The following is a 12,750-nucleotide window of genomic DNA, read 5'->3' as shown; positions in this document are numbered from 1 at the left end:
GGAGGATTCTGGGTAACAGACAAGAAGGCGCTTGGGCTGGGCCCCGGGGGATTGGGGGTAACAGAGAAGGGGACACTGGGGCTGGGCCCCAGGGCATTGTGGGTAACACAGAACAGGACATTGGGGTGTGGCCTGGAGGATTCTGGGTAACAGACAAGAAGGCGCTTGGGCTGGGCCCCGGGGGATTGTGGGTAATTGCGAAATGGGGGTGGGGGCTGGAGCTGGGCCGGCCCCTGCTGGGCGGGGTCGAGGCTCCGCGTGCCGCAATCCCGCGGCTTTCCGAAGGGGCGGGGCTAGCCGAAGGGGCGGGGCAAAGGGCCCAAAAGGCGGGTGGGGAGCGGCGGCGCTGGCCGTGAGGTCAGAATGGGCGGGGCGCGCTGCGCTGCCGGGGGGCGGCCGTGCGCGTGGCGGGGCCACGTCCCCTGCGCGAGGCCGTGGGAACCGGAACCGGAAGCGCCGAGCACCGGCTGGTTTCCGCGGGGCCGCGAGCTGGGAGCGTCTCTGGCGGGGCGCCCCGGCCTGGGTATCGGGCGGGCGGTGCTGGGCGGCGGCGCGGGCTCGGGGCCGCGCTGGGGGAGCCGGGCCGGGGCCGGGGCCGGGGCCATGTCGGGGAACGGCAAGACCCGCCTGCCGGACAGGTGAGACCCGCTCCCCCGGCCTGGGCCCGCTCGGTTGGGCCTCCGCCTCCGGCCTGGGACTCCTGCGGGTGTGGGGGGGGGTGTTACCTGGAGCCCCTCCCCCCCCTTCTTTCGAAATGGTGCCGCGTTGACAGCAGCCTTCTCCCTCCAGCCACCCCCTCCCCCCACCCCGGCTAGGGAGCTCTTGGTGCCCCCGCCCCCTCTCAGCTCCTGGCCCCTTGGCGCCTCGCTTTCCGGGGGAGATCAGGGACTTGAAATCCCCCTTTCCCCTGTTCCCCGAATCCACTGAGCCGAAGCCTTCTGAGATCTTGCCCTATCTGCGTGGGGGCGGGGGGGACCCTTCCCTGCTCTTCAGGTGCATCCCCCATGTCAGCCACAGCGTGAGGGCTGGACACCATCGTAAGGGAGCCTTTGTCCGTATGTTTCCTTCGGGAGGCTGCCTGTGAATTGTATGAAATCACTGGCGAGACTGTGCCATGAAATCAAAACGCCAATAAGGTTTACCCTCGCGTTTATCACGTGTAACCCTGCGCTGAGTGCAAAACGCTGTCTGAGCTGTGGCTAGCGTCTCCCCGGTGATTTGCATTTCTGATGACTATTTCACTACTTGTACATGTGCCCAATAGAATGTGGGGAGGAGCAGGGGGTTGAAATAAGTGTGACTTGGCCTGTTCCGGTTTTTTCCCTTGGCAATAAACTGATTTTGCAATTTACAGCAAGGGGGTTGCAGCACTAATATCAATAGCTGGGCCTAAATTACCTTGAGAAGGGCTCCATCAGTGACACTAACTGATCTGGGTTAGTTGACCCAAAGAAATTGGGATTTGGTAATAAATCTGTATTCTTTTGGAAGAAGCCTTTCCAGCAGGAAGGAAATAGAGCTCAGTAAAAGGGAGGCATGGGATGAAGACCGAATGTAAAAGGCAAGGGCTTGTCTACACCATGCAGCTTTTAGAAAAGTCAGCGTGCGTAATCGCTCTTTGTGAGTACTTTGTTGGCACTTTTGCCGACCAAATACTTTCAGCCCTGCGAGTGGCATTAGCTTTGTCGGCAGGAGAGTGCGCCTGCCGATAAAACCAGGTTCACACTGCTACTTGCGTCAGCAAAACCTTTGTCTTTCGCCGGGGTGGGGCTTTAAGTACCTATGGAAGACAAAAGTATTGTCGACAACTTCGCAATGTAGACATTCCCCAAGATTCCACCTATGGGAAGTTGTGGCATTAATCATAACATTTCTCTTCTAGATGGACCGACTATCTCCCACTTGGACAAAGAATGCCGGGTACTAGGTTCATCGCTTTCAAAGTTCCTTTAAAAAAGGTAAGTGAGAGATGATTGAGTTTGGCCTCTTTTTGGGTCATTTCGGGTCTGCAGTTTTTAACTGTAACAGAAAACATGGACTTAGTGATCTCAGAGTAGGGATTTTTCAAAGATGTTAGGGTTGGATGTGTTGAGGGGAGAACTTTATTCCAATGTGTGCACTCTTTGAGAGGAACTTATCTGAACATGCTGGCAATTCAGACCAGGTCTACACCACAGAATTCTGTCAGGGAATCACACCTCTTCACACTCCATCACCAACAGCTGGCCAGCAGAAGCCTCTAGTGTAGATGCAATTATACCAACTACACTTCTGTGGGTATACTTTCACTTGTGTGGGACAGTTTTATGATATCATAATGCACAGCTTTGTCAGTATAACTGAATCCACACAAGGAGTGCTTTGCCCATATGGTGTACTGTTATTCCCATACTGGTAAAGTAGTCCTGGTGTAAACACAGCCTAAATTTGATTTATGCTAAAGGAAAACTTGGAGATTACAACTTTTTGGGATAGAAAATAGAAGCCTGATGGGACCGTTACCCTTTAAAACTTCAGGAGAAGTAAGCTCAGAGTTAAAGCTACTGTAGTGTTTATATTGCTTTATATTGCTACCATTGTGCTTTAAGTAACAGCTCATGGAGGTTTCTCACCAAGCTTGTTGAGCATGAGTGTCCAGATGTTTAGAGATGGTATTCATCCATGGCTCTGAAAACTTGCGCCATAGGTGATTTTATGTGGCATGTCTAGGCACAGTGGGGCTGGTTTTTTGGTATCCTTCTGCTATAAAGTATTGTGGGATAGTGAGTTCCACATATGGAGCATTTTAACCTGGTAACTCCCATTCATATGAATTCCATGTATCATTTGGATGGACATCAGAGAGCTTCTTATAAAAAAAAAAAACAAAACTGACATAAATGTGGCAATCTGCATCAAAGAAAATTGTGCCTTCATCACTTCAGATGGAATCTGGAAATTAAAAATAGATCATGACGTATTTGCTGTGTGCTAAATTTAGCTGTTTCTGACAGTAATGTTGAAAGATCTTTCTCCACTATAAAGATACATGTGACTAATCACTCCTTTAAATATGCAGAACTGTCTTGGACTGTAATCTAGTACATTTGATTCAGCAATCTGTCTCCCTTGATCTTTCTACTAGTCCCAATGCTTTCAAATTAATAGCAGTGAATTACATGAAGGATATTCCTGCTGGCTCACCTCATTCACCTGGAGTACCCAGCTACTAAGGTGTTTGTCCTCTTTATCAGTATAAGTAGTAGCTGTTATTCCTTTATCAGAAATCTCTAGATGACTGTGCTTTATAGTTCCTTGTTGCCTCCTTTTGATAGTGTCTCAATTGCTATGCTGAGATTTTCATCGATTTATTTCTTTACCATGCTTGTGTATTTAAAAAGGCTTAGGATGTTAAGCTTGTGAATACTGACCGTTGGCCATACGATTGGCACCAGCAGCAACATTCAGAGATGAACCTCCTCCTCTTTAGATGCATTTCTCTGCCATTTGTGTATCGTCTTAGGATTACTGTTAGCTGTGTCTAGATGTAGAGAGCTCCAATCACTGTAGTGTGTGGTTTCAGAGTAACAGCCGTGTTAGTCTATATTCACAAAAAGAAAAGGAGTACTTGTGGCACCTTAGAGACTAACCAATTTATTTGAGCATTGGGATTCTTGGAACACAGCTGAGTAGTCTAATGCACTAATGTCAGGGAGAAGATGCTTTCAATAGATCAATATCAAGGTGCTTCAGTATTTAATGTATCTGCATATACCTGAGGCCTCTTTCTGTTTGGTACCTGGATTCTGACACCATCTACCTTTTTAGGGAGTACACCATTATGCTGTGGGTTGGTGGGGTGCATGGGAACTCCCCTCCCAAAGCTGTTGTGGGGTGTTTAAGTGCCTTGAGATTCTTGGATAGGGTGCCATAGTTGTGCACAATATACTATTAAATATTATTTCTCGCCAGAGTTTTGAATGGAGACTTGCCCCAAAAGACAGATTTTCTCCTTTTGACCTCCTTAAGAAAATTAGAGAACAGAAAGAAGAACTTGGCATGATCATTGATCTAACATACACAACACGCTATTATGGACCAGAGGTAAGTTAGGATGCAACAACTATCCTAGGCCCAAGTACTTCTGCTCCCTCACGGATTATTCTATGGCACATTGAGCATGTCGGTTAGCCTCTCTGTGCCTCAGTTTCCCATCTCACAGTGTCATTGGGAGGATTAATCCATTGAAAATTGAGACTCGGATACTGTAGTAATGGGGGTGGGGGGAAGATTGTGCCTGTGTGGATCTGAAAGCAGGATCAGGGCCTAAAAATCCTCACTATGCCCAAGTGAATGAAGTGGGCTTCAAATTTCTCTGAATATGGTGGACTCTGTAAGTGACTATGTGTTACCATGGTCTGTCATTTCACTCTCAGCACCGCTAAACAAAGGCTTCCGAATTCCAGTTCAAACTATTATTTATTGGTGACATTAATTACCTGGAAACAGTTGTTTCAGATACTCCCCTTGCCCTTCTGCTACATGCACTTTGTTTTGTAAAAGACAGATGAGAAGGAAACCTGGGACAAACAAGAAACAATAGCAAAGGAACGTGTGGGTCAAAAGTGTTTTTGATGGTACCTCACAGTTGTCACTAGGAGGACTAAGTGGGCTATCAGAACTTGCATCTTGGTAGTCACTTGTGAATCACTGTTACTAAATATGGGCTGTGTAAAGTCTCCATAATAGTCTAGTGTAAAACTACTCTAGTTCAGAACTCTTTATGGTGTGTGTTTTATTTGAGCCCTTACATCAGTTTTGGTTTGCTGGAAGAATAGTTTCAGGCAAATTTTACTCCATGTACTTACACATAATTGTATTTAAGCACTTCTGAGAGATGCATGGTAAAACTGACAATATGGTGCTGTTGTAACTTACCTGAGTTATTGCGGAGGATTTCACTTACCAGACTAAAATCTCACAGGCACCCTTTCAGGTTTAGTTTTTAAACTATAGAAGCATTTCCTTTCTATAAAGCACGTGGACCCCTTTCAGTGATGGGAATGTTTGGTTTTATGCTTCATACAAAAAATGTATTGGATTCCCCTGGTTTTTTTAGGAGCTACCAAAGACACTGTGCTACTCCAAGATCTTGACGGTTGGACACGAAGTACCAGATAACGAAACAATTTTTAAATTTAAATGTGCCGTGAAAGAGTTTTTACGGGAGAACAGAGATAACGGTGAGCATAGGTTGCCTCTAATTTAATTTCTAATGCGTGTCAATGTCACTTCCTTACAGATACTGTGTATGTGCCTTATGTTAAGCATTAACCCAGGTTTACACTCCTCAGAACTCTGCCATAAGGCTGCTCTCATATGGTCTTTATGTTCCTTGTGCGATGTGCCCATGTTTTCTCCTAAACAAGATTTGTGTTGAAATTGTGTGACCTGACTGCTTTTTTTATAAGCAAGAGTTGAATAATTAGTGATAATTAGCCATAAATGCGAGCTTGTCTTTAAGCAGTGTTGTAGAGATGTTAATTTGTTTACGTTGGCGTAATCTGTGAATGACTAACAAATGTAATCAGGTTTGCTTCCTTCTCCTTTCTGATGCACACTGCCTGCCTGAAAATGAACACTATCTTAAAAAACATAACTTGAATTTCCTGTCTCATAGATAAACTCATTGGAGTTCACTGCACGCATGGCTTAAACAGAACTGGTTACCTCGTTTGTAGGTGAGTCACCTTAAACTCTTGTAGCTGAGCTGCGCTAGATGGGTATTTCTCTAGTAGCACAAGGGATGGGAAAATTACTTATCCAATGTCTGCCTCACTATACCTAATCCTGGACTCTAATGTAAAGTGCACTAGTCAAGGGCTTAGTGACCATATAAAATCTTGGATTTCATGAACAGAGCAGGATTAGAAGTTCTCTGAGCAGATATGTATGGATGCTCTCAGGGCATATACGTTTTTTGTGCATGAGCCTTGGTATAGCAATCAGAAATTTACCTCTGCCATAAAAGCTGTGAGTATTTCTGTAGCCCATCATGGCCTGTAAATACATAATCTTAAAAAAAGCATCCAGAGAGATAAAAGTTTGTCTTTTCATTCTTAAGCGTTATTCCCATAATTAGAGCTCATGTATTATGTTGCTCTATTCAGGTACCTAATTGATGTTGAAGGCATGGAACCAAATGTCGCTATAGAGTGTAAGTAATAAGGAGATCACTGTTTTTCCTGTTTCTTTTATGGGGCGAAACACTGGCTAGTAGCTTACATTCAAAAGGTTCTAGGCTCTTGGAGAAGAGCGCAGAGGGAGAACTTGTAAGAAGTTTTGCACTATAGGAAAATGTAAGATTGGGAGAGTGGATGGATAATAGGAAATGGGAGGGCAAAGAGGAAGAGATTTATTGTGATGATGGATTGATTTTGCTACAGTGCCCTTGGAATCCATCTTAAGCCAGACTGATGTCAGTGGATCACTGGATTTGAAACCCAGGTGACTTATGGGTAGGCGTGCAAAGGAAATTGAGCAACATTCTGCTCCATTGCCAATCCATCTCATTGCGTCTCTTACTGTAGAACAGGGCTAGGCAAACTTTTTGGCCCGAGGGCCACATCTGGGTATGGAAATTGTGTGGTGGGCCATAGGCAGCGACTCCATGGGTGCTCTGGGGCTGGAGCACCCATGGGAAAAAATTAGTGGGTGCTCTGCACCCACCGGCAGCCAAGCTCCCCGCCCCGCCGCCGCCTCCTCTCCTGAGCACACCATGTCCCCACTCTTCCGCCTACCTCCCAGCACTTGCTGCCGCCAAACAGCCGTTTGGTGGCGTAGCAAGCTCCAGGAGGGATGGGGGAGGAGCAGGAACTTGGTGCACTCAGGGGAAGAGGTGGGGCCAGGGTGGGGATAAGGGGAAGGGGTTGGAGTAGGGGCAGGGAGGGGAAGGGGTTGGGGTGGGGACTTTGGGGAAGGGTTTGGGGTGGGGGTGGGGCAGGGCAGGGGGCAGAAGGGGGTCGAGCACCCACTGCCACGAGTAGAAGTCGGCGCCTATGTGGTGGGTCATGAATGCTCGTGACATTGGGGGTTGGGGTGCGGGTGCTGGGGGTGAGGTTTCTGGCTGGGGGTGCAGGCTCTGGGGTGAAGGAGGGTGGGATCGAGGGGTTCGGAGGACAGGACAGGGCTCAGGACTGGGGTAAGGGGTTGGGGCGTGGGAGGGGGTGAGGGGTGGAGGCTCTAAGTGGTGCTTACCTCAAGCAGCTCCCGGAAGCAGCGGTATGTCCCCCCTCTGGCTGCTACGTGGAGGTGTGGCCAGGCAGCTCTATGCACTGCCCCATCCACAGGTGCTGCCCCTGCAGCTCCCATTGGCCCCATTTGCTGGCCAATGAGAGCTGCAGGGGTGGCGCTTGGGGCGGAGGCAGTGTGCGGAGCCCCCTGGCTGCCCCTACGTGTAGGAGCCAGAGTGGGGACATGGTGCTGCTGCTTCCGGGAGCCGCACGGAGCAGGGCAAGCTCCCGACCCCAGTCTCTGGCAGGAACTCAAGGGCTGGATTAAAACGTCTGAAGGGCCAGATGCGGACCCCAGGCTGTAGTTTGCCCACCCCTGCAGTAGAACCTCAGTTACAAACACCTTGGGAATGGAGGTTGTTCGTAACTCTGAACAAAACATTATGGTGGTTCTTTCTTTCAAAAGTTTACAGCTGAACATTGACTTAATACAGCTTTGAAACTTTACTATGCAGAAGAAAAATGCTGCTTTTAACCATGTTAATTCAAATGAAACAAGCAGAGTTTCTTTACCTTGTCAAATCTTTTTTTATACCTTCCCTTTATTTTAGTAGTTTACGTTTAACCCAGTACTGTACTGTACTTGCTTTTTTGGGGGGTGGGTGGGTCTCTGTTGTTCCCTGATTGCGTACTTCTGGTTCCAAATGAGGTGTGGGGCTGACTGATCAGTTCATAACTCTGGTGTTCATAGCTCTGTGTCTCTTCTTTATAAACAAGAGAAGACCTGCTCTGCCCAATGGGTCATTCATGCAACCATGAGCTGTCATCAAAGGGACATTATGTAGAAATGGAGTTGCACCTTGATGTTATAAATGGCATCTGTTCGTTCCAGTCTGCATCTCTCTTCTGTACCTTAAAGGACATCTTCCTGATATCCAACCTTCTGATACCGAAATGCTTAACCTGTGCTCATGTGACCTTAACTGAATTACTGTAAATGAGTTGGGGTGTGCTCAGTGTCAAAACCAAGGGGTTAAAATCATTCTCAGAGTTCTTTATTACTGCTAATACGGTGTGCGTCTTCAGTGCTTTGCCAACACGTGATCTGCCCCCTGTCCTGAGTAGCCTAGTGTAAAATATTTATGTATAATGGTGTTTTGTAACTTAACTCTTCCCTCCTCATAGTGTTCAACAGGTCGCGAGGGCATTCTATAGAGAGGAAGAACTATATTGAGGACCTTCAGAAGGGCCCCATCAGAATGTAAGTCACTGTTTCTACATATGTTTGTGTCTGGGTGCTAGAATGAAGACTAGTTAGCTCATGTCCGCTATTTAATGGACCTGAGTTTAGCTTTTTCACTCCTGTTTGCTGATGAAGAAGCACGGATTAGTGGATAGGGAAAAGGACTGGAAGCCAGGAGATCTGGGCTCTGTTCCACATTCTGCTGGTGACCTTGGGCAAGTCACTCTGCCTCCCAATACCTCAGTTTCCCCATCTCTAAAATGGGGATCATGCCCACTTCTTGAAGTGGTTTGAGGTGCAATTATAACTGAGACCATAAAGAGTATAAAAACTTCCCTGCAACTGCATTGAGCGATTCTGTAAATTTGGGCTGTGCTAATGGAACGTTTTTGTTTAAGGAACCATGCTGCAGATGGACAAGGATTTGATTTGATCAAAGGACAAAGCAGCATGGCACCAAATTTGGATTTCCAAGTAGCTGGACATCATCTGTATTCAGAACAGCTCCCCCTGGCAGACAGCAGGTTGGTATTTAGTTTGGGTCTGGTAGAGTGGATTGGATCAAGGGAAAAGGTATATTTGTGAAAGTGACAAAGGTAAATAGGCACACAAGATTGCAAGCCAGGCACTCAAGTTCGAATCTTGGTCCCAAAACTCACTTTGTTTAGGAACTGAGTTTAAACTCAGTTGCTAAGACTGTTTCAACCATAGTACGGACAAGACCTATTGATCTGGCTGCTACTGTGGCAATTAGTTAAATTTTGCACTGTGCCTACATACATTGTGGGAGGTGCATAATAAATGAATGTAGGGGTAATGAAATAGTTTTACTACTCTAAGATACCTTAGCACAAAGAAGGGCCCTACCCTATGATTTGGACTTCAGTGACTCTTGTGCAGAATTGCTTTTCACTCATAATAAGACTGTAACTCTTCTCCTGCTCTTAGGCTCTTCCCTTCTTGGCAAGGAAAAAGAGAACAAAGGTAAATGGCTTCCTCTTTACTCCTGGGATGTAGGCATTTGCACTTCCTCCTGTCAAGTGTCATGTCACGACATGATACCACATCTGCACCTCCCACTTCTTAAGTAACCCCCTCTAATCCTTGCTTCATGGATCTGTGGGTGAACTTCCTTTTCCTAAATCGTAATAGATTATTGGGCTGAATTTAATTCTTCCATAGTTCATGATTTGGGGGTTACAAACGTGTCTGGTTGGCTTTTGTAAGTTGAAGGAGATACCCGTACAAGAATGCTCTTTAAGAGCTCAATCTGTTACACTGGAAGGTTCAGTTCTGTATTATGTATGGTTGACAATCAAACGAAAGTGGCCAGGGGAATGTTTCATACCCTTTAATTACTCCTTCTGGGCCAAAATATGGGGGGCAGGAGGGGTATTCCTCCTGTTAGGACAAACTAGAGGGGGTGGGAGGCAGGGGAAATACCTTCTGTGAAGACTTCTTGTGCTACAGTTGACTTGCATAAAAGAGGTAGGCAGTAGTAATACTTGACTCCCACTTTAGGGTACTGTAAAGCTTCATGTTTGTAAAAGATCTTAGCGTTTTTCCTCTGTGGAGCTATGTAAATGCAAAGTATTAAGAGACTGAGAGTCTTAGCATGATTTATAGGACCTGACAAAGTACAATTGGTGCCTCGCTAGTGCAGTTTATCTCTGGTGTGGCTTAGGAGCTTCAAGAGCTGAGATATCAGGAACAGGGCTCAGCCATCCAGGTAAATGATCTTGATCTTTCTTTTTCAGAGCCCTGTACCCTGTCAGGAATTTCCACGGAGTTTACAACCATGGGAGATCTGCTTATTACAAGGAATATGTCCCTACAGCCAACCTGGCCCAGCAAACACCCCCTTACAACTTGGGACCTGTCAACTACCCCATTCCCCTACCTTATAACAAACAGTATAATGGTTACAACGGACCATACTTTCCAGTGCAAAATCCTTACCATATACACCAGGAAATGTATAAAATGAAAACCTCCAGAAGACCCAATAGGAATCACTATACAAATTGATGTGAGGGACTCATCTGGTGGAAGAACTTGGAAGTCCGCTATATGGAGTACACTCTGTGGGTTTTTAATCTAGAAGCTTTATTCAAGAATGAGTCTTTTATTCCTTCTAATCCCTTTGCTGTGGTGCCCATTGCTGGCCAAGTGCCAGTCAGGAAACACAAAGGAAGGAATCATTAATTTTAATATTGAGACTGTTTCTAAAAGTTTTATTTTTCCTAACCACCTTCATAACAAACCCTCACCTTTTTACTGTATTAAAATATTGTGACATCCATGTTACAATGACTTATAGAGTTCTAAATGGACACCCAGGATAAACATGGACCCAAACTGAATAGGTGGTTCCCATGAGAAATGTTGTGCATTGTTTAAACTCTAAGGGAATTGTGTTTTAAACAAATGCCTTCCCCTGCAGTTGTTTATAACCAAAGCATAGCATGGCAATACCTGGAAAGGTAACCACAGTGAAACTGAGTAGTAGAGCTGGCCAGAGATCAGCCTTTCCGTTCATGAAGAAAACTCAAATTTTTGAGAACTTTCATCCCAAAGGTCAAATTAAAAAAAACTTCATGGGAAGGAAAGACTGAAAAAAATCCCACTTTGATTTCCCACAGAATTCTATGGCTTGCTGCCCAGCTCCCTATGAAGTCTGATTTCTGGTTGCCTGTTTTCCATCACAAGATCTGTCTAAATTTGTGGGTTTCTACACAATGTTTCAATTTTGATGAATTGGCATTTTGCCAAAGGAAAACCCCCCTGGAAAACTTAGGACCAGATCTACTTAATAGCCTAATTTTTCCATTGTCCAAGAGGAGTAAAATCTAGCGTAATCACTTTCATTTTACATTGTTTTAAATGTGTTTTTAACCTTCGTATTCTCCTAAATGTAACAGGGGAGGGACTGGGTGGCTCTAGGAAGCCTGAAGGTTGGTTGGTCAGATCCAGTCCAGATTGAAATTGAATGTCAGCAAGGTCATTGCTCCTTATACTACCCATGAAACAGGTTTCTGCTGCAGACCACCATGGATATCACTCTGTGGCAGTCTCGCAGAGGCCAAGGATGGAAGTAGAGACTCCCTCCTTACTGCAGAGCTGATCAGTGTGGAGACACATGGTCATTTATGTCCATGAGACTTGCATTCCTGCTCTGTGGAGAAACAGAGGAGCCTGATCTCCAGGGCTTTCAGCCTGGCACCTCTTTTTACCAGCACTACATTCAAGGATGTTCAAAGCAAGTTGCTCATGCCCTTTAAGGGAGGCTAACATAATGGTCCTAGTTCTGTGAGAACATGGGAAAGATAGTGTCACTTAAGCTTTGTCTTCACTGCTTAAAAAGGGAATTTCTTTGCACCAAGATAAATGCAGGGCTGTTCTTAATGTAACATCCTAAGTGGAGACAAGGCACTTGTGTTTTCTTTGAGGTGGTTGGGTTTAGCAGGCCAGTACCTTTCCTAGCTGCTGTGGTTTCTATTCCTGGCTCTTTCTGATGTGCTGTTTGACTTTGTACTTAACTTGCCTGTACTTCATTTTCCTCATCTGTAAAATTGGGTTATTTCCCCACACCCATCTTTGTAAAATTATTTTAAGATCATTGGATAGAAGGAGTTAAAAGGCTAGCTCAGGCCTCATGATTTTTGTGCAGGATGTTGGCATTTGGAGTTTACTGTGCAGGAGAAATGGGACTGTTATGAGAGTGTGGTACATTAAAAATTTTTTTTGCAAGGAAAACACTTGGCTCATGAGCTTTAAGCCATTGTGACATAAAGTGCCCACCTTTTCAAGGAAAGAATGCGGGGGAGGGAGAGGGTAAGAATACAGCTTACTTAGCCCTTCATCCAGCGGTATTTATGGTACAACTTAGGCATGTATTTACATGTCTCCTGGGGGTGATCTTTTGCTGAACTATGGGATGAAGTCCTTTTTGTACTGAATAGGGTGCTGAGGTGTCCCCTTTCAACATTTGTCATGCAGCTGGGGGAGCCTGGCTTGGGCACCCAGTTTAGGCCTTGCCCTTGTACGGGGCCCTGTGGGGCAGAAATCGAACCCCAGGTCTTTGGCACCAGGCCCTGTGCCCGCCTGAGCCATAGCGGGAGCTGTAGGGCTGTGAGGTTGTGGCAGGTAGTGGGGGCAGCTGTGGGCAGGTGCCATGGGCACAAGGAGGGCAGCCCCTGTCGAGGCAGGGCTAAGCCCTTAATACACCCCCCACGCCCTTAATACACCCCCACCTTATTCCGCTTAGAGGCTGTGGCCCCTTTAAGAGGCTACTCC

The 12,750-nt window shown here is 46.1% G+C and overlaps 1 protein-coding gene across 1 annotated transcript; it reads left to right on the top strand.

The window, feature by feature from the left end:
* Positions 1 to 360: 360 nt before the first annotated feature.
* DUSP11 (dual specificity phosphatase 11) lies at positions 361 to 12,210 on the top strand. The gene is made up of 10 exons (XM_084615235.1): positions 361 to 638; positions 1,883 to 1,958; positions 3,952 to 4,083; positions 5,099 to 5,222; positions 5,660 to 5,720; positions 6,150 to 6,196; positions 8,397 to 8,472; positions 8,853 to 8,978; positions 9,403 to 9,438; positions 10,212 to 12,210. Exons 1-10 carry the CDS (start codon positions 364 to 366, stop codon positions 10,480 to 10,482), a joined length of 1,224 nt encoding a protein of 407 aa, XP_084471361.1. The 5' UTR covers positions 361 to 363; the 3' UTR covers positions 10,483 to 12,210.
* Positions 12,211 to 12,750: the final 540 nt, after the last annotated feature.

The sequence above is a fragment of the Lepidochelys olivacea genome (assembly GCF_965140295.1).
Source record: "Lepidochelys olivacea isolate rLepOli2 genome assembly, chromosome: 26".
NCBI lineage: Eukaryota > Metazoa > Chordata > Testudines > Cheloniidae > Lepidochelys > Lepidochelys olivacea.
Note: the sequence above shows the minus strand (reverse complement) of the source record. Positions and strands in the feature narration are given on the sequence as shown.